The 19,919-nt window shown below is 43.1% G+C and overlaps 3 protein-coding genes across 3 annotated transcripts in view; 2 read left to right on the forward strand and 1 right to left on the reverse strand.

Annotated features, from left to right (window-relative positions):
* Window positions 1-398: 398 nt before the first annotated feature.
* Window positions 399-2,111, forward strand: cUnh2orf76 (chromosome Un C2orf76 homolog). Its single transcript, XM_084023507.1, has 5 exons — window positions 399-548; window positions 629-679; window positions 975-1,012; window positions 1,220-1,301; window positions 1,530-2,111. The coding sequence occupies exons 1-5, from the start codon at window positions 416-418 to the stop codon at window positions 1,604-1,606; spliced, it is 381 nt and encodes a 126-aa protein (XP_083879633.1). The 5' UTR covers window positions 399-415; the 3' UTR covers window positions 1,607-2,111.
* Window positions 2,112-5,252: 3,141 nt separating this feature from the next.
* On the forward strand, window positions 5,253-15,795 carry dbi (diazepam binding inhibitor (GABA receptor modulator, acyl-CoA binding protein)). The gene is made up of 4 exons (XM_084022290.1): window positions 5,253-5,392; window positions 10,142-10,259; window positions 12,727-12,789; window positions 15,457-15,795. Exons 1-4 carry the CDS (start codon window positions 5,378-5,380, stop codon window positions 15,528-15,530), a joined length of 270 nt encoding a protein of 89 aa, XP_083878416.1. The 5' UTR covers window positions 5,253-5,377; the 3' UTR covers window positions 15,531-15,795.
* LOC311021618 (exosomal polycystin-1-interacting protein-like) overlaps window positions 12,535-19,919 on the reverse strand; it is a 178,053-nt gene continuing 170,668 nt past the window's right edge. The window contains exon 4 of the transcript XR_014598022.1: window positions 12,535-12,549. The gene's annotated coding sequence lies outside the window, so the exon portion shown is untranslated. The remainder of the gene's footprint in view (window positions 12,550-19,919) is intronic.

Consider the following 19,919-nt stretch of genomic DNA (forward strand, 5'->3'; position numbering starts at 1 on the left):
TCAAAAATGTGATGCTGAGAGAAAGGAACTGATATTGAATCTCAAACAAATGATGGTGAATTATGATTTATGGGATCTTTTACAGAGAAGTTCTGGGGAAGTGTTATCCCCTTTTGTTTCAGTATCCAAGAATATTTATAGAGAGAATATAATTTTGTTTATTAGTGTTTATTTAAAATTAACATTTTTATGTAGGCTATTAATAGTGTATAAAGTCCCGATTCACCCTCCATACCAGTAGGTGGCGTTAATGCACCAAAACGTTGTTTGTCAACAGCCATAAAACACCGCGAAGAAGAAGAAGCAGGGAACAGAGCAGAAGAAGAAGAAGAACCACGAAGAAGAGGAATGTTTGACGAAGAGTAGCATTAAAATAGCCCTTCAGCCGAGTTGAGCAGCCCGCTGGCAGCAGGACATGGCGGGCTGTGAAGCGGTGGTCACCGTCCGGCTGGTGAGATCCTTCGAGCACCGAAACTTCCGGCCGGTCGTGTTTCACGGAGTCCGCCTCGAGCAGACGGTGCAGGAGTTCATCCAGCTCGTCAGAGACGGTGAGGAAACCCGACGCGGTTTCACAACCTGTCACATTATCACCAGTGGACATGCATTAAAGTCATGGTAAACCTTCCAGATATAGCGACACGACCAGGACTTCCTCCTCCATTCAAGAAATACTCTTATGGTATGTAGTAGTCTTCCTAATAATTATCCATGGTTTTTACGGAGTTTCTGTTCTGTATGTTGAGGAACCTAGTAGGATTATTACAGTGGGAAACTACGGAGCATTCATCTTATAATGTGTGTGCAGTCAACCAGAGTCAACCTTTTTAAATCGTGGACATATTTGATTTACTTTGGCCAACAAACAAAGACATTCACCGAACTAATAGCATCTCAGTAATTAAGGATCCTGTAATTAGGATGAATACTCCAAATCTGGAAGAAATGCATCTGATTCCTTTTTCTTGTATTTTCAGACACCATGAAGATCATCCACCAAGCACATGGAGCGAAGGTAGCCTGTCACATTGTTGTGCCACAAACTAGGTGTCAACTGTTCTCAATGTCAGCATGTGAACAATTAAGCAGTGTGCAATATTTATTTAACTGTCATCATTCGTTTAAGCTGCTGTTCAAGTCCTGGCATCAATGGCTCAAACTCAGGAATTCTGTCTCCTCTGAAGACCATGTGTCATTTAACTGGAAACTCTTCTTTTGGCAGACTAATGAGTTGGTGATGAGTTTAGAGGATGATGAAACGCTCATTCTGCAAGATGGCCAAACCCTTCAAGCTGCTGGCGTTGGTAAGACTGTGTTATTGTTGTTCAATAAGCACTCACTAAAAGATGATCACCCGACTGCTTTACACAATCACGTTACAAACACTCATGCCACATTAGCCCCTTTTTGATGGCCTTTTTCGCAGAAAGGCGAAATATTTAGTCTCTGACTAATATTAAGAGCGGCTGGAAGTATAGTTTTTTTCACAATGATAACTTTATTTACTTTTCTGTGTTGGTTTTTTTTTTCAGCGAATGAAACTGAAGTGGCCTTCTTCAGGAAAGAAGACTACGGTCTCTATAAAGCAAATCCCCAAGCTGCTTGGTGACCCAGTATTTCTCTTACTTTACTTTAACTTATAGCAGAGGTGATTTTTAAAGGACAGAGGTCAAAGAGTTTTAATTTGTGGGGTTGTTTTTAAAACTTAGTTTACTATGCTGGTATTTCTTTATTTCTACTTTTCATTATTTTTTTTTCTTGTGGCAGTTGCGACCATTGACATTCCTTTCCAATGTAAAAAAAAAAAAAGAAGCTGAATAAACTTCTGACAGAAAAGAAAACCTTGGTGATTGTTGCTGTTTTGACTCAATTAGAGAAGTGTTGATGTTGAGTTTGTCTCTGGAATTAAATTGCATTTAAACGACTTCTAGACGCCCTCCTGTTGAATTAATAACATTCTATGGTGTCAAGCTCTAAAGCGATCTCATCCTTATAATGTAAGATGGTGTTTACATACAATGTTAAAGACACATCGCCAAGATTTAGATGACATTTACTCTATATTCAATATTGTTTTTATAGTTGTATTGTTTGAAAAGATATCCAAAACAGAGATGACATTCATTTAAACTCAAATTGTTTGCAGGGTTGATATTGGTTGCAGTGGCATGCGTCACGGTACAGACACTTTCACGGCCATTTTTTTGCAATTTGGTAACATTGAATCAGTGATGTAGATGGGAGTGGTCTGCTTGGGGGTCTTTGCCCAACTCAAAATCTCAAAAGGGCTCAGGCCAACTTTGGTCTATGTCTCATTCCCATGTCCATAAGTACAATTGGGAGCTTTGAGAGCTTAGTTTTATGGTGCCGTTCTCCCTTTCCACTGCACCACGGCGGGCTGGGTGACAGGAGCAACGTCTTCTCACAGCTATTCCCAAGAATGAGCCCATCTGTGTTATTGCTTTGTTTACAGAATGGGAGCCATTTTCATTGGATAGCTTTGCCGGGACCCCCCATCGAGGAACTATCTCAGTCAGCAATGCTTTGGCTACAGTTTGACTGCTAGCATGTTTTGCTTGGAAAGCTTCAAGCCATTTTGACCACATGTCAACCATCACTAGACAATACTTTTTACTGTTTGCTGGTGTGAGTCCAATTAAATCCATCATTACGTCGCTGTGGTGGTGGGTGTGCTAGTTTAGTGCCACCAACATTGTGTGTGGCGTATGTCATGCATGACTGACAGTATTTTTGGGCTGAACACTTTGGTGAACCATTGTTTTGTTATTTTGTTTGTTATCTCCCGTTAGGGAGAGTAGGTTTGTCATCAGGTCCCGGTCCACAGAGTCTCTGGCGCTGCTCGAGCATTTCCCAGGGAGACAGAGTCTCCTCTCTGCGTGTGCGCTGCACAAAACGGCAATAGAGGAAGGGAGGTGATCAGAAACTCCTCTGCCTTAGGTGAGAAAATGGCGTTGTTTCCACAGAGTGCCAACATCATGAACGACCCCAAAAGCCCCAACCTCCTGAACTAAGAAACAAGGGGACTCTCCACAAGTCTGGTCGTGATCGCTGGCATTCCACTAACGAAATTCAACTCATAAATCAAGTACGTGAAATTATTCTCAAAACAATCCATTTCATCTGATATTGACTGCTAATGATTTACATTTTTTTTTTAGGTTTTCTGACACAAATGAAATTAGCCTTACAGAGATGTCTGTATGGTTATGTGTGCAGTAAAGCCTGTGCCCTTGGACACCCAAATGTGTAACCCAAATGGGAAGTAGTATGTCTGGGACAGCTCCATTATGACAGTCATGAGGAAGAAACGGGGGGATGGTAGTGTACAATGTATGACGATCTGGCACGAACAGTTTGGTTTTTCTATGTCTTTTAGTGAAATGGAGTTACAAAAATTAATTTAATTGAGTTAAAACAAACAGAGTATAAAGCAAATCCCCAAAAGAAAAACGATGAGAACGGCGGATTTAAACATTATAGAAACTCACAAAACAGTGGAAAGATGAAGTTGAATGTAGGGAAAGAAAAAAAACAGATAAAAATCTGCCAAATGTTGAACGCATCAGCAGCTTTCTGAGAGACAGAAGAAGACACACATGCCGCCATGTTAACCCTGCTCTAAACCACTGCCCGCAACAACGCTGGCACAGATGGGCACGGCCGTGGCACTTCCTTCACTGGTTGCAAAATCCAAGATGGCGACGACCAAAATCCCCAAACTTGTAGTAGCCTAGGGCACAAACCAACGGGTGACTTAACGATGTCTACATCCATTTGTTATATTAGCGTTCTCCCTGTTGAGTCAACATGTAAACCTGATTTACTTCCCTTCTGGTCTACCCCATCTGTGTCTTTTGTTTGAAGTAGTGTGGCAGCCATTCACCCTAATTCATTGTAATTCATTGACAAGAGCTCATGTGTGTCAGAAAGTTTTATGCTCATTTCAAAAACGTAATAATATGTCCCACATATCTGCTTGTTGCTCTTCATCTCTATCACATATCTTGTTGTACGTGCGAAAGTTAACTTCACAACCACCAATGAAGTACAGCTCAAAGCTGCTGTGTCAGTCAGAAAAGGAGCCTCGTCAGCTTTAAATGATCAATGCAAGTCCAATGATAACATTGTAAAAATGTGCATTCAAATGAATAAACTGGCATTAAAAATACACAAATATTCGTTCATTATCTGAACGCCCAAGTGTGATGCTGAGACTTTTGTGCATTCAGTGAGAGCAATTAACTATGAAGAGGTTAGTAGCCATTACAAAATTGTCATTAGACCATTTTTGAAGCTTGACATCACTGTTACCTGTTGTGACCTTAAGGATAATCCCAACTTCAATAAACTTTACAACCAGCCCCGACCAACCACGTTTATGTGACAGACTGTGAACTCCTGGGCCCCAGGTAGTATGGAGGACACTGAAAACACTAATGGGTGGGCGTCAAGGCCATCCATAAGAAAATATTTAAAGATATTGCAGACACACTTTGAAGGGATTACTTTAAAGCTGAATCTGAGGTGAAAACCTGTATGGATCTGGCTTTGTGTAGAAAGCCCCCTCCCTCTCCAAGGTTCCTCAGCCTGCCCTCTCTGCTTCTGGGAGGAGCTCAACTGCTCACCTGTCAGCCTTTCCTTAAGAACAAAGAAGGTAAGGCCTGACACGTAGATATTTGGTTTAAATGCTCATATTTAGTTCATTCATAATTCCTAACTTTGTATATAGATTGTGTTTGACATTGATTTGTTCATCTCAACGCCATTGTTAAGTTCAAACCAGGAATTGTTTATTGAAACTGCTTTGTTGTCTTGTGTTTTTGTTGTCAGGTAAACCAGCTAAAATAAATAATAAAGACTGGAACATATGTGCTCATCTGTTCTAGCAGACGGACCATTATGTTGATCTCAATTCCTGAAACCAGCAACTCAGCCAATATTCTACACTTTACAAACCACTGTCAACAAAAAATAGCCTACTGATGATTTGCAATGGTCTATCTTACATTTAAGCAGTGAATGCGTTTTTATACGTGTTAAAATCCTCCAGTCTCAGATGATTGTTCAGCAAGAGAGACCATATTTAATTTATTTTGGTCCAATAACCACAAGGCAGTCAGTGGAGTTTATTATTTCCGCAGCTCCATTTAATCAAAAGTTGCGCCAGAATGCGGATCTGGCAACATGAGCGCTGGGTTGTGTGAGCCACGTGACCACCTGGATGAGCCGTCAGGATTGACGTAACTCTGTCTTTTCGCGACACTGGAGCTGCTGGTACGGCAGGAGTTGCATGCTGGGAAACCCAGTGGACTTTGCTTTCACCACTCACGCCCGTCTGCTGTCGACTCTGTAACTACAAATGGCTGATTTACAGGTGTGTACCACAACCGCCACATTTCGAGATTTCCGGACTAACGTATCCTCTCCTTCGCTCCGTTAGACGAGATGTAGCGGGAGGTTTGATGGTTAGCTAACCTAAACGATAGCGAGCCTTGTATCTTTGTCCTGTGAGAACATGCTAAATACACAAAACGCATCGTTTTAATTGATACGCTGATGTGAAGTCAGCTGGTATTGCTTCAGAGTGAGCTGTTGGCTGGTGGGTTTTCTTTCGCCATTAGCTGGCGAAGGGTGAGTCGCTGGTAAAGACAGTAGGTGTGGCGGGATTCCGGATTGTCATTCTCTCCGCGAAGGCATCTTCTCAGCGGTAACGTTGCTGAGCTCTGTTTCTACGGTCTGTGGACTGAATGGGCTGAAGAGCTCAAATATGTATCGAAGCTTGAAATATCAACCCTCATAGCTGCTGAATCAAAGTTGTGTGGAGGGTTACGTAACAGTTTGGGAGTGTTGAAATGGTTCATGTATGACCTTTGTCCTACAGCCATCCAGACACACCCTGATGTCTGTTAAGAATGTTCCTACAACCCAACCTTGTACTATGGTGAAACATTAGTATACTACTATTTCCAATGTATACCTGAGTGTACTTGCAGATAGACTACTTAGACCCACTGGTATCACTTTAAATTTTGTTTAGAAACAAATATTTTATTATGTCACATCTTTTTTCAGTGAACACCCTTTTTTAGTGAAAAAGGATCAAATAATCTTAAATTAGAGAATCATGAAGTCTCCCTGTTTAAAGTGTACATACATTGTAAAAATGTACACGAAACTTGTTGAAATTACTTAAAGCGTATGTTTAATTCGCAGAACTTTCATGACCGTAACAGAAAAGGTGCAGGGAGCTATCAGCAGTGTTATAATGAAACTGAACAAATAAACCAACACACAAATTTGTTTCAAAGTTAAAATAAAGACCAGAGAGTTGTGACTGTGGCTGGATCAGAGCCAAAGTAGTGCATTTTAAAATGAAAATGATTTTATCTGCAAACTGGCTTAATAAATGACCCATGCCAGTAACCATTAAAATTCTAAATATTGGCACTTATAATCAGTCGACCCCTAATCATGCTTTCATACTTTTCTAGTATTGTTATACCATGCAACACTAATTCAAATGAATATAAACTGCTCAAAAAAATAAAGGGAACATTAAACAACACAATGTAACTCCAAGTCAATCACACTTCTGTGAAATCAAACTGTCCACTTAAGAAGCAATTAGCAAGACACCCCCAATAAAGGAGTGGTTCTGCAGGTGGTGACCACAGACCACTTCTCAGTTCCTATGCTTTCTGGCTGATGTTTTGGTCACTTTTGAATGCTGGCGGTGCTTTCACTCTAGTGGTAGCATGAGACGGAGTCTACAACCCACACAAGTGACACAGGTAGTGCAGCTCGACCAGGATGGCACATCAATGCAAGCTGTGGCAAGAAGGTTTGCTGTGTCTGTCAGCGTAGTGTCCAGAGCATGGAGGCGCTACCAGGAGACAGGCCAGTACATCAGGAGACGTGGAGGAGGCCGTAGGAGGGCAACAACCCAGCAGGACCGCTACCTCCGCCTTTGTGCAAGGAGGAACAGCAGGAGCACTGCCAAAGCCCTGCAAAATGACCTCCAGCAGGCCACAAATGTGCATGTGTGAAAACGGTCAGAAACAGACTCCATGAGGGCCCAACGTCCCAAGGTGGGGGTTGTGCTTACAGCCCAACACCGTGCAGGACGTTTGGCATTTGCCAGAGAACACAGAGATTGGCAAATCTGTGCAAAGAGGTAGCCTGACTGCCGTTAGGTACCGGGATGAGATCCTCAGACCCATTGTGAGACCATGCTGGTGCGGTTGGGTTCCTCCTAATGCAAGACAATTCTAGGCCTCATGTGGCTGGTGTATGTCAGCAGTTCCTGCAAGACGAGGGCATTGATGCTATGGACTGGCCCGCCCGTTCCCCAGACCTGAATCCAATTGAGCACATCTGGGACATCGGGGGGGTTTAGCTCAGGAGGTAGAGCGTTCGGCTGGCAACCGCAAGATTGCTGGTTCGATCCTCGGCTCCTCCTAGCTGAGTGCCTGGTGTCCCTGAGCAAGACACCTCACCCCAATTGCTCCTGACGAGCTGGCTGTCGCCCTGCGTGGTTGACTCCGCCGTCAGTGTGTGAATGTGTGAGTGAATGGGTGAGTGACAGTCATTCCTGTAAAGCGCTTTGGAGAAAAGCGCTATATAAATGAGGCCATTTACCATTTTACATCATGTCTCGCTTCATCCATGGGTGGGGGGGCAAGTAGTGTCAATGTCTTTAGGCGATGATTGATACTCTGGATGAGATGGTGCTGGGACTGTCAGCAGTCGGGCATGGCCGCTCAGTGAAAATGTTGATCCACCAACACCTGCACCACAGACTGTCCAGGGGTTGGCGGATGCTTTAGTCCAGGTCTGGGAGGAGATCCCTCAGGAGACCATCCGCCACCTCATCAGGAGCATGCCAAGGCGTTGTAGGGAGGTCATACAGGCTAGAGGTAAGATCTTAAGCCCGAGCCCGAGCCCGACCCGACCCGAATTTCGGGTCGGGTCGGGTATAAAATGTCAATCATTACGTTCGGGTCGGGTCGGGCCGGGCTTCTCTCTCGCTGACTTTTTTTTTTTATTTATTTTTTATTTATTTATTTATTTATTTTTAATATATGTTTATAGAAATGTATAAACGATGTGTGGAGAATAAGATACTAAACTGAGGATGCGCGCTCTCTCTCTCTGTGCGCTCTCTCTCTCTCCCTCTCCCCGTCTCTCTCTCTGCGCTCTCTCTCTCTCTCCCTCTCCCCGTCTCTCTCTCTGCGCTCTCTCTCTCTCTCTCTCTCTCTCTCTTAAAGTGCCGCGCTAGATTCTTAAGGACGTACTCTGAGTCCTCACAAATAAAATATGAAATTTCGGGTTTGGTTCGGGCTCGGGCCTGCAAATCAAGTTAATTGCTCGGGTTCGGGCCGGGTCGGGCTTTAATCCCGCGGGCCTGGGTCGGGTCGGGCTGGATTTTTTAGGCCCGATCTTACCTCTAATACAGGCACGTGGAGGCCACACACACTAAGCCTCATTTTGACTTGTTTTAAGGACAATACATCAAAGTTGGATCAACCTGTAGTGTGTTTTTCCACTTTAATTTTGAGTGCGACTCCAAATCTAGACCTCCATGGGTTAATACATTTGATTTCCATTGATAATTTTTGTGTGATTTTGTTGTCGGCACATTCACTATGTAAAGAACAAAGTATCTAATAAGAATATTTCATTCATTCAGATCTAGGATGTGTTATTTTAGTGTTCCCTTTATTTTTTTGAGCAGTGTATATTTTTTAAAATGCTTCCAGTGCATTGTTACAATAGTTTTAATAATACACCAAAAATATTTAGCAACAAAGTCAACAGAAGTACACTTTAGTAATTACACGTAACCTCACTTAAAATATGTTTCTATAATTTATTTATAGAAAGTGTATTTTATTACAATATTATAAAGCTGGATACAATTATTTAAAAGTATGATGTTAGTATACTTCAATCAATATGCCAGATGGTTTGTATTAGAAATACACTAAAGTACATATTTTTTCCTGGCTATTGTAATTGTGTCTTAAATTTTTTTAGTTTTTACAAATGGCTACACAGCAGCAGCACTTTATTGAAATCTTTCTATGAGCGGATCCTCCACTCTGGCCTAGTTGGCACAGAGTGGAACAACTCTGTTGCATGTGGAGGGTCCAGCTGAATCACTGAGCTCTTTGTGCTCAGGAGTTTGCCTCCCTGCATTCATGGAGATGAATGGAAAGTATGCTCCATGTGTACGCACATTATGGGGACCAGGAAAATTGGCGATGCAGATGGTTTTATTGACGCAAACTACAGAAATTGATTCCTCACACATGTAATTTCCCTTCATATCATGTGTTACTTATAGATTCAAACACATAATTATGAACATGAAAGCCAGCAGTGTTGTTTGTGCCGTTTCGTCAACAAGCTGATAATGAGAATCCTCTAAAGCCAATTCAGAGAGAATTCAAGGAGGGAAACGTGAAATTACGTGACATTTTATTGCAAAATACCAAAAATTCACAAGTGCGTATTTAACCGTGCATGGCGTACCGTACGATTCAATATTATATTGAGAACCGTTGCATCCCTAGTTATTACCTAAATTAGTTTTATATAGCCTAGGTAACACAGACTGATTATATATGCTCATCATATATCCGCTCATGTGAATCAGCTTCTTGAGCTGTATGTGTCCGAGCGGCATGTTGGAGTCGTGACCTTCCAGTCTTGCAGACTGTCTGTATCACCCAGCCCAACTTTGATACTGATACTTATAACATACCAAAGCTTTGAATGATGTTCTAGGTATTTTTACTTGCTCTTAAGTCAGTTTTACCCCATCGGGTTACAGCTGAAAGCATGAGGCTAAAATATTGTCAAACACCTTCATTTCTCCAACTAGGTGAATAAACTAATCTATGCTATAAGAATACATCGAAGTAACACATGAATTGAACAGAATAAGCAAATGTTATTATAGTCAGCTCTTCATAATAATATAATAATATATAGTCTAATATAATATTGCCAGAGTAAGTGATATTCTCAGGAGCCAAACAAGATGTCATTCAGAAGTCTGTGGCGCTGCCGTGTTGGTGATCCTGAACCTGACCTGCTGTCTGACCTCTCCTTCTTTTAGGCTAAATTTGATGCAGCAGCAGCTGAGGTGAAGCAACTGAAGGCGAAGCCGACAGATGAAGAAATGCTGCAGGTCTACTCCCTGTTCAAGCAGGCTACTGTGGGTGATGTCAACACAGGTGAGAAAGAGCTCACTGCTAGGGCTGTAACCAGTTCCTCTATTTTTTTTAGAGGAGTTTTACCGCGGGATCATTTGTGTGTATTTGCATCAATCGTGCTAGGCATACCTGAGAGGAGGCAGGGCTTATCTTCATGTAGACACCAACCAGGTTCCCTCCATCACAGCTGAAATGCTGCTTTGTACATGTTGAAGTCCCAGATCCACCAGGAAACCAAACACCGTCCTGGTGGAGTTCATGACATCATCCAGAGTTGTTCGGTGGATTTCACCAAGCTGGATTCACTGGCTCCAGAAGGACACACATCAGCTGGTTTACCACAGCTGGATGAACCCAGAATAAACTATTTAATTGTCATTTAGTAGCAATAAACAGATAAAAAGGATGGTGAAATAATTCCATCATGATGATGATCAGTAAAAAGTCTGAAGTCATGCTTGTGCTTGTGTATTGTCAAATATTCAGAACACTGACTGAGGAGAAGCAGGAAGCAGTTAGTGTACTGGAACCGATGCGACTCCGTGCAGACGGTGAAATCGCACGGTGTTTTCCACTTGGCTGGTGGCTGATAAAACGAGCGCCATTTATACTTCCAAGTCAGCCAGAAATTTAAAATGAGCAGATGTTGCGTTCAAATGAAAGTAGCCGTTTCACTCGTAGTAACAACAAATCCACATGACTGTAGATTCAATTGTATTTATCGTGTCATATCATACCGGGGACACATCTGACTGGTCGCTGGTGCCGCTAATTTCACGTTTCACCGATGATCAGAGTTGGCTTCTCTGTGTGTAAATGAGTGGGGATATCCGTTTGAAACATTAATGCAGCTTTTAAGCTGTTATGCTAAAGTTGCTAACCGAGATACAACTGGAATTTAGCAAGAAGGCAACGAAATGAAGAGAGATGTGATTGCTGGAGCAGAAATAGTGTGTGTTTAAACAGGGTAGCTAAAAGTTGAATATAACTCAGTTAAATGATCAGAGTTAAGCCAGAAAGAACAGCCTGCAATGACTGACGCAATGCGTTGTCCAGCCAGACGAATAAACGACCTCATCTGTGCAGGTAAAGATGAAACATTTGTAGGACATTTCTGTAACGCTGCAGCCCACATGAACATGTCCGTCTGTTGGGTCTTATTGTGTCTTAGTGATGAGTTGAATTCACAACCCAGTTCAGTTTGCCAACAATCAGAGTCTGATGGAGGATTGCAGAGTCAGACGTACTTTATTGATCTTTTATGATGATATGCCAGTATTTCAGGGTTAACTGTTGAAATAAGAATTTGGGCCTATGAGCAACTGTTTAATGTTAATTATTTTCAACAACAAAAAGTAAATTTCTGAATATTTTTGTTTTCCCATTCTGAAAATGTACCGATCTGTGACCCAAAACCTGAGGTTCATACTGAACCGACATTCAGTTTACCTTTCCACCCCTACACCAGTTACACTCCTACTCACTGTCCCACAAACACACTGTAGCACTCCGTTATTTCACTTCTTTTATTTGTCATTCTTTTGGCCTCGGGCAGCCCGACGTGCATCTCTCATCATGTTGTCAAGTAGAGGTGTGCATCTTCACTGCCCCCACGATTCGATTCGATTACGATTCACCAGTCTACGATGCGATTCGATTCTATGATGCATCTTGATGCATCTTCTTGATCCTCAATTTTCTATATTACCACAAATGGCTTTTTCATCAATTAAAACAAACAGTCAGATAAATATGAACTCTTTATTTAGAAAGCTGCTTTTAAATTCAGATGTTAACAAATTTCACATGTTTTGTTACGTTAAGTTGTAAAGAAAAATATAATTATAGGCCAAGCCTACCAACGTGTTTTAATTGATTGATTTGGCATTTCTACAAGCAGCAATTTTTTATCAAGAAACTCCCGGGCTGCAACAATAACCGCATCACCATCATATTAGGGGGTGTTGAGCCCAGTACTGGGTACACAGTACTGTTTTATTTATTTCATACGTGTTGACTTGCACTAAAACAAACTTTTGAATGCATGTTTGTATTTTAACAAGCCTTTGATATAGGATGTAGTCTGGATGCTAGCTCAACACTTCAGAATGTCACACACAAACGAGCTGCAGAGAAAACAACCTCATCGGTGCAGGTAAAAGTAAAACAAAAAAGTTATACACAAGGAGTATGGTTGCAGTATTTCCGCAAACCACAAAGTGGCACTGTTGTAACACTGCGGTGAGGACATTTCTACAATATAACTATGCTCTAAATTCAAATCTTGTCCTTATGACCCCCACTTTGGGAACTGCTGGTTTAAACTCGCCTGCCTTGTCCTTCACTAAAGGCTTTTCCCACGTGCCTACAGTTCCCACACTTAACCTAAGGCCTTTTCACCTCAAATACATGACATCAGCTAACTGGTTTCATTGACTTAAACCTCTTCACTTCACTTCATCTGTTCATGTCTTTCTTGTCTTTGAAGGTCGCCCAGGGATGTTTGATTTCACTGGTAAAGCTAAATGGGACGCCTGGGAGAAGGAGAAAGGTAAATGGTCTGAAAACTGTCTATTTGTCATGTCACAACTCAGCGAAGCAAACCTTTTGAAACAAATTCCAATACTTCTGCTAACCTCCTTCCAATGACCTCATTATCTCAGGCTGAGCTGAACCCTGACTTCTGATGCATGTCTATTAGTGATGTCCAAATGAAGCTTCGTGAAGCTTTTTCTTTATTTTCTGAGCCCAATAGATGGCGCTCTCTGTTCAACAAAGGGTTGAAGGCTGATATATTTCCATTAGGGGTGTCACGATTCTCCAAATACTCGATTCGATTTGATTTTCGATTTTAGGGTCACGATTCGATTCGATTCTCGATTTTTTTCTTTTTCTTACAGCACAGATGCCTATGCCATTTTCAGACTAGTCTAGTCTACGATCATTGGTTTTATTCATCAAATTTTGTACAGTAAATCTTATTTCAAAAGTTGGGCTACATATAAGTGATGCAATTTCCATAATGTATCACATTAGGCACTAATGGTCAAATTTAAATTATTTATTTGCAATATAAAAGTAACAATCTTGTTTTCAACAACAAAAACAAACAACAATGAGAGGTCACAGAGGTGCCTGGCTGCCATCTAGTGACTCTTTTTTGGTTACAGCAAACTACTTTTAAAATGATAAAGGTGCAATAAAACAAAATAAATAAAAAATATAACAGTCATGTCCCTCACAACTTTTTCTTTAACGTCTTCATACATGGAGGGAACCACTTTTGTTGTAAGATGCGACCTGCTGGGCATACTGTAGCGTGGCTCAAGTACGCTAATTAAATGTTTAAATCCCGTGTTTTCCACCACCGAGTAAGGCTGCAGGTCTGCTGCTATAAATAGCCCTATAGCGCTAGTTATAGCTTTTGCGCGAGCTGAGGTCTGTGGAAGTTTTATTGCAAACGAGGATTGAATAGTTGGCTGGACCAGTGATGGTGCTTTCCCAGCTGTCAAATCTACATCTTTGTGATGCCGGCGAATGTGTCCTGCCATGTTCGTAGTGTTTCCCGTGGCCGGGTATGGTACACGCGCATAGCATATCTTACACACTGTGGTCTTCTTGTCAACAACGCGAACGTCGTCGACATAACTCACCGGGAACGCAAAGTATTTCCATACATGTGATTTAAGAGAAGCAGGAGCTGCTTCAAGCTCCGGTGCCGCGTCTCCTCTTTCATCTGCACTCGCCATCGTGTCATAACCTGCAGGATAGGTAACTAGCGGCGTCGGCTACAATGTGCTGCGTCATTTGCGTAACTTTGCGTAGTGTGCGTAGCTTTGCACACGGGGGGAGGGGGGATCGTCGATCCTCTCTTTGACTTCGATGCTCGAGATCGTGACGTCATTTCGATCGATTTCGATGAAAAATCGAAATCGTGACACCCCTAATTTCCATTGCTTTCAACCCTTTGTTGAACAGAGAGCGCCATCTATTGGGCTCAGAAAATAAAGAAAATGCTTCACGAAGCTTCATTTGGACATCACTAATGTCTATGCATGTTGTGACGGTTTAAAGTTCAGCACACCAAGCATCTTTCTTATCAGAGATGTAGGTGTTGTATGTTACAGCAGAGTCCTGTCTGTTACTATTTCCCTGAATATTGATAACCGTTAGTCACAAAAAGCCCTGTATTCTGTGACAGGGTTGCTTCTTCTGTAACTATTCACATCACGGTTTGAGGGACTGTCGTGACTCATCTCGCATGCAATGTTTTGTAGCAAAGGCTTGTGGTTGTAAATGTACAAGTATAGCTAATTAAAACCATTTTCTTATAATAAAAACAGTCTGTAATAAAGTAGCTGCTCATGGAAAGCCGTGTATAAGCTTTCATTACGCTTGTGGAACAGAGCGACTGTGGAAAGTCCACCTTAACACGGACTGTTTTTTGGAAAGAAACATACTAGCGGCTACATAAGTACACAAGCAGCCTTGGCTGACCAATCAGATCTGGTGGTCCATGTGTGGCATCTCTACAGTTCCTGTAGCCCTGATTATATGCTCGGGTTGTTTCCAGATATCTGCACTCTTACTTGTATCCTCCCATTTACTATTTAATGTTGAGTAGATGTAGAGGTTGTTATAACTAGGCTTAGGCAGAATCTGTTTTTGGTGCCAGCCGGCCATAACACTGCTCTGCTACAGTCACCGCTATATTACTACTCCTCATTTACTATTCTCTCTCCATCTCTTGACCACACACAGCTGGTACCAACGGTACCGACACATCAGTAGGGCAGATGCTGGGGACAGAGTGGCATTTGAATAAAATCCCAAACTAGGGATGTCGACGGTTAACAAGGATGTTTTTAAATGGTGTCTAGAGGTTAATTATGGGTCTCTATATTAACCAATTGAGCTGTTAAGACAGGACATACTGCGGTGATGTCTGTGGCGCCGAGCCCCATGGCTCCCAGCGACAGCTGTAAAGATAAGGCAGCAAAAGGCTTCAATATTCCTAGTTGTTATCCACAATCATCCGTATAAGTTTTTTGCTCTCACTACACCTAATATTTGCAATCTCTGATAGCCAGAGGACCAGGCCCCCATTCACTATCAACCCCATGTGAGACACCTCAGGACTGCAAGCCATGCTAATGTCTTCATGAATTTATATCCATGTATTTTCTTGTATGCATTTGTATTTTCCATCAACTTTCAGGGAAGAGCAAAGAGGATGCCATGAACGAGTACGTGACCCTGGTGGAGCAGTTGAAGGAGAAGTATGGAATGTAACACCACATGAGAACCACATTCTGGCCGGACCACCTGCTGGATGAATGGAGGATACTGGCCGAGACCACCACCAGGTGTCCCTGATCACCATGCTGTGAAACGCCTTAAAGTGTGTCCTTAAATAACACATGCAAGTGTCTTAGAGGTGCTGAGCTGACATGATTAAGCCAATAACCACTTATAAGCCACCAGAGTAATTCATGATTTCAACCAGGTTGATCTGCACAGAATCTTGTAATTTCAATATTAAATCTTTTTACTCATGTGTTGTTTGATGTAGTCTGATTTCATGTTTCAGTTTCATGTATAGTGCATGTATTTTTTGAGAGCGAAAATTATTTAGATTGTACATGTGTGTGTGTGTGTGTGTGTGTGTGTGTGTGTGTGTGTGTGTGTGTGTGTGTGTGTGTGTGTGTGTGTGTGTGTGTGTGTGTGTGTGTGTGTGTGTGTGTGTGTGTGTGTGTGTGGGGGGGGGGGGGGGGGGGGGGTGGGGGTGGGGGTGTGTGTGTGTGGCGATGTGTGTGTGGGGGTGTTTATATATATATGTGTGCGTGTGTGTGTTTTGGCAGTGTTTGCACCACTAGAGGTAGCATGAGGCAGTTTCTCCAACCCACAGAAGTTGCCCAGTTAGTGCAACTCATCCAGGATGGCACATCAATGCTGTGTCCCCCAGCACAGTGTCAAGAGCATGGAGGAGATTCCAGGAGACGTGGAGGGGGGCGAAGAAGGACAACAACCCAACAGCAGGACTGCTCCTTTGTGCATGGAGGAACAGGAGGAGCACTGCCAGAGCCCTACAAAATGACCTCCAGCAGGCCACTGATGTTCAAGTTTCAACTCGAACAGTCTGTAATCGACTATGTGAGGGTGGTTTGAGGGCCCGCCGTCCACAAATAGGGCCTGTGCTTACAACCCAACACCGTGCAATGTGAATGGCATTTGCTAGAGATCACAGATTGGCAGATTCGCCATTGGCGCCCTGTGCTCTTCACGGATGAGAGCAGGGTCACCCTGAGCACATGTGACCGACGTGACAGGGTCTGGCGACGCCGCAGAGAACGTTCTGGTGCTGCAACATCCTCCAGCATGACCGGTTTGGAGGTGGGTCAGTGATGGTCTGGGGAGGCATTTCTTTGGATGGTCGCACAGCCCTCCATGTGCTTGCCGGAGGTACCCTGACTACCATTAGGTACCGGGATGAGATCCTCAGACCCTTTGTGAGACCATGCTGGTGCAGTGGGCCCTAGGTTCCTCCTAATGCATGACAATGCTAGGCCTCATGTGGCTGGAGTGTATCAGCAGTTCCTGCATGATGAAGGCATTGATGTTATGGACTAGCCTGCCTGTTCCCCAGACCTGAATCCTATTGAGCACATCTGGGACATCATGTCTCGTTCCACGATGGATGGTCTCCTAAGGATCTCCTCCCAGACCTGGACCAGAGCAGCAGTCAACTCCTGGACAGTTCTATCCACCAACGCCATGGTCTATGGGAGGAGATCCCTCAGGAGACCATCCGTCGTCTCATCAGGAGCATGCCCAGGCGTTGTAGGGAGTGCATACAGGCACGTGGAGGCCACACACACTACTGGGGATCATTTTGACATGTCTTGAAAAATGTCCACAAAAGTTAGATCAGCCTGCGATCTGATTTTATAATTTGATTTTTGGTATGATTCTGAATCGAGACCTCCATGAGATGAGGATTTCTATTTCATTAAATCATCCTTATGTTTTGTTGTCAATGCATTGCACTTTGTAATGAATAAAGATTTCAAACTGCAATATGTTATTCATTGAGAACTAGCATCTGGTGTTTAGGTGTTCCGTTTATTTTTTTGAGCAGTTTGTTTATATATACACACAGTATATACAGCTTTTCAAAAAACAAACTTTATTTAATTAACATAGGCTGCCTAAGGGCGCGATCCATAGCATGGCTCGGCATGATTTCCCCCCCACAAGGGGTCTCCCGCCGCTTTGCACTCACTGCTCAGCCCAAACGGGCCGATTGCCGGTTGTACATACGTCAACTCGTCCTAATACTTCACACGCATGGCTTGATGTTGTTTTGAAGGTGCGCCATCTCTGCATATATTTCTGGTAAACACTCAACCTGCGTCAGAGCATGTGCGTACGAGCGGATCTGTGCGAGCAGGCAGCGCGAGCGTAGCCGATTTCGGACGGAGACACACGTTTTTATTATAAAAGTACCAGTTCCGGTCCCGCTCACACCACGAGTATGAAGAGTGCAACAGTTTATCGAAATACAGTGTCAACTTTCTGTGTTTTCAAAGTAGAAAGCGACATTGTGGTGGCATGTGATGTCACTGCCGCTGCTCAGATCACTTGTTGATCAGAACTAATAGTGAGAAGATCAAACAAAACCAGCAAAGATGCCGAAGGCTCAAGGTCTGGCTTAATTTCACGCCTAAAGATATAATTAATGTCGTAAAACAATTTGGCCCTGAAAATAAAAAGGGCATTGTTTTTGACAGTGTGTGCATTTTGAGGTTTTACCATTTAAGCACTGGAACTGTTTCAAAAATACCAATAGGCACCAGTATCGGATAAAACCCAACCCCAGTTTTCAGTGTGAGTTTTCATTTTCACTTAGTGTGAGAGGTGTTCAGTCATGAATTTGACAGTATTTCAGTAGGCCTAGTGTGTGTGTGTGTGTGTGTGTGTGTGTGTGTGTGTGTGTGTGTGTGTGTGTGTGTGTGTGTGTGAGTGAGGCCAAACATTTTCAATAGTGTGTATACAAGGTGAGTTTGAATTATGACCTATATGGCCCCTCATAGTAGAATTTCCCTCTCTGCTGTGGAGCACTGGATGGGATGCATCAGGGGCCTCATTTATAAAACTGTGCGTAGGATCCTTACTAAAAGTGTACGTACGCCCAAAAGCCAAAGTTTGCGTGCGCCAAAAAAAAATCAGATTTATAAAACTGTGCGCACTCAAGCTGTACGCAATGTTTCCTTTATAAATCACAGGATCACCTACAAGTGTGCGTACCTGAATCCCGCCCTGTACACGCCCACATTTTACCATATTTATGAGCCGGCATGCAATTGTTTTCGTGTGGTGAATCACGGCGACAGGTCAGGAAAAAAAAGCGAAGAAACGTAACTTTTCAGAAACGGAGAAGAGACACTTGTTGGGGAGGTGGAGGCCCGGTAAATAATTGTATTTAGTGGCCACAGCAGCGGGATCACGAATAATTGGTGGCAACACATTGCTGTTGCAGTCGGCGTCAGCTGGACCGAGCGGACGGTGGCAGAACTTACGAAAAAGTGGTCTGATCTGAAGGTACATTACATCTTTCTGCTCCTTTACCAACATGTATTCAATGTATCACTTGAGTATTTGAGGAAGTTTGATTTTGATGTGACTTTGACAGGGATTGTGTCTGAAAAGGAGGGAGACACAGACGCGACTGAGACCAGAGGGATAAGGGTAAACAGATGTTACCCTCTAGTTCTAAAGATGAGCCAGGACTCCAGTATAAAGTTTTAAAACACTTGTTCTTTATTTATACACAAAAGTTAGGCTCAAATATATTTATTTATTGGCACATATAAAATGAATGTTGCGAACAACAATGACTAAAAAACACCTCCCCTAACGATCAGGTTCACAGCCGGCCTGGCTCCCTCGGGCTTACTGCAGGTGAGAGAGGGGATAAACAAACAGTGATTTACAACATTACACGCGCACCTGGCAGTAACCATAACACAGCACCTCTATAGAGCAACCATAACCACTGCAGACACTCGAAAGCAACTCCTGCCGGTGTACACAGCAACCCCCCCCCCCCCCCCCCCAGGCCCCTCGGTCTAAGGCAGGCTGAGCACACCTGGGGATTTAAAGCAGACTGCTTAACCTGATCAACTGTTGGGAGAGTGGTTGAAAACAAACAAAAACAAACAACAAAAAGTTAAAATGACAGCTCAGCTGAATACCTCCGCTCCGTGCATATCAGCACCAAGCCATACAAAGGAGCGCGATCCCGCTCAGCGATGGCTGCTCAGCTGAACACGTCAACTGAACACAAACTAGGAAGAGGAAAAGGAACAGCAGTCAGGCCATGCACCGCCGTCCCTCATGCACCATAGGACTGTCACAGGGTGCCCATACTGATCTGCCCGACACTCGTCGGCTTGTTTCCCCCCTGCAACTCCTGGAACAGCTCCTAACAGCGTCGGCAGTGCCCTCACAATCCTCCTCACCATCCTGCAGCAAATTAGCTGGTGAGGACTCCAAACAGACAGCTGCCTATCTGCCTGATTAGGGCCTCCTTAAATATGTTGTCCTAATTTATAACCCCGCCTTCCTCTGGCGGCTACACAGATTTTAAACTTTTATTATATATATATAAAACAAAACGTT

Source organism: Eutrigla gurnardus, assembly GCF_963514095.1.
Source record: "Eutrigla gurnardus genome assembly, chromosome: 12".
Taxonomy (NCBI): Eukaryota; Metazoa; Chordata; class Actinopteri; order Perciformes; family Triglidae; genus Eutrigla; species Eutrigla gurnardus.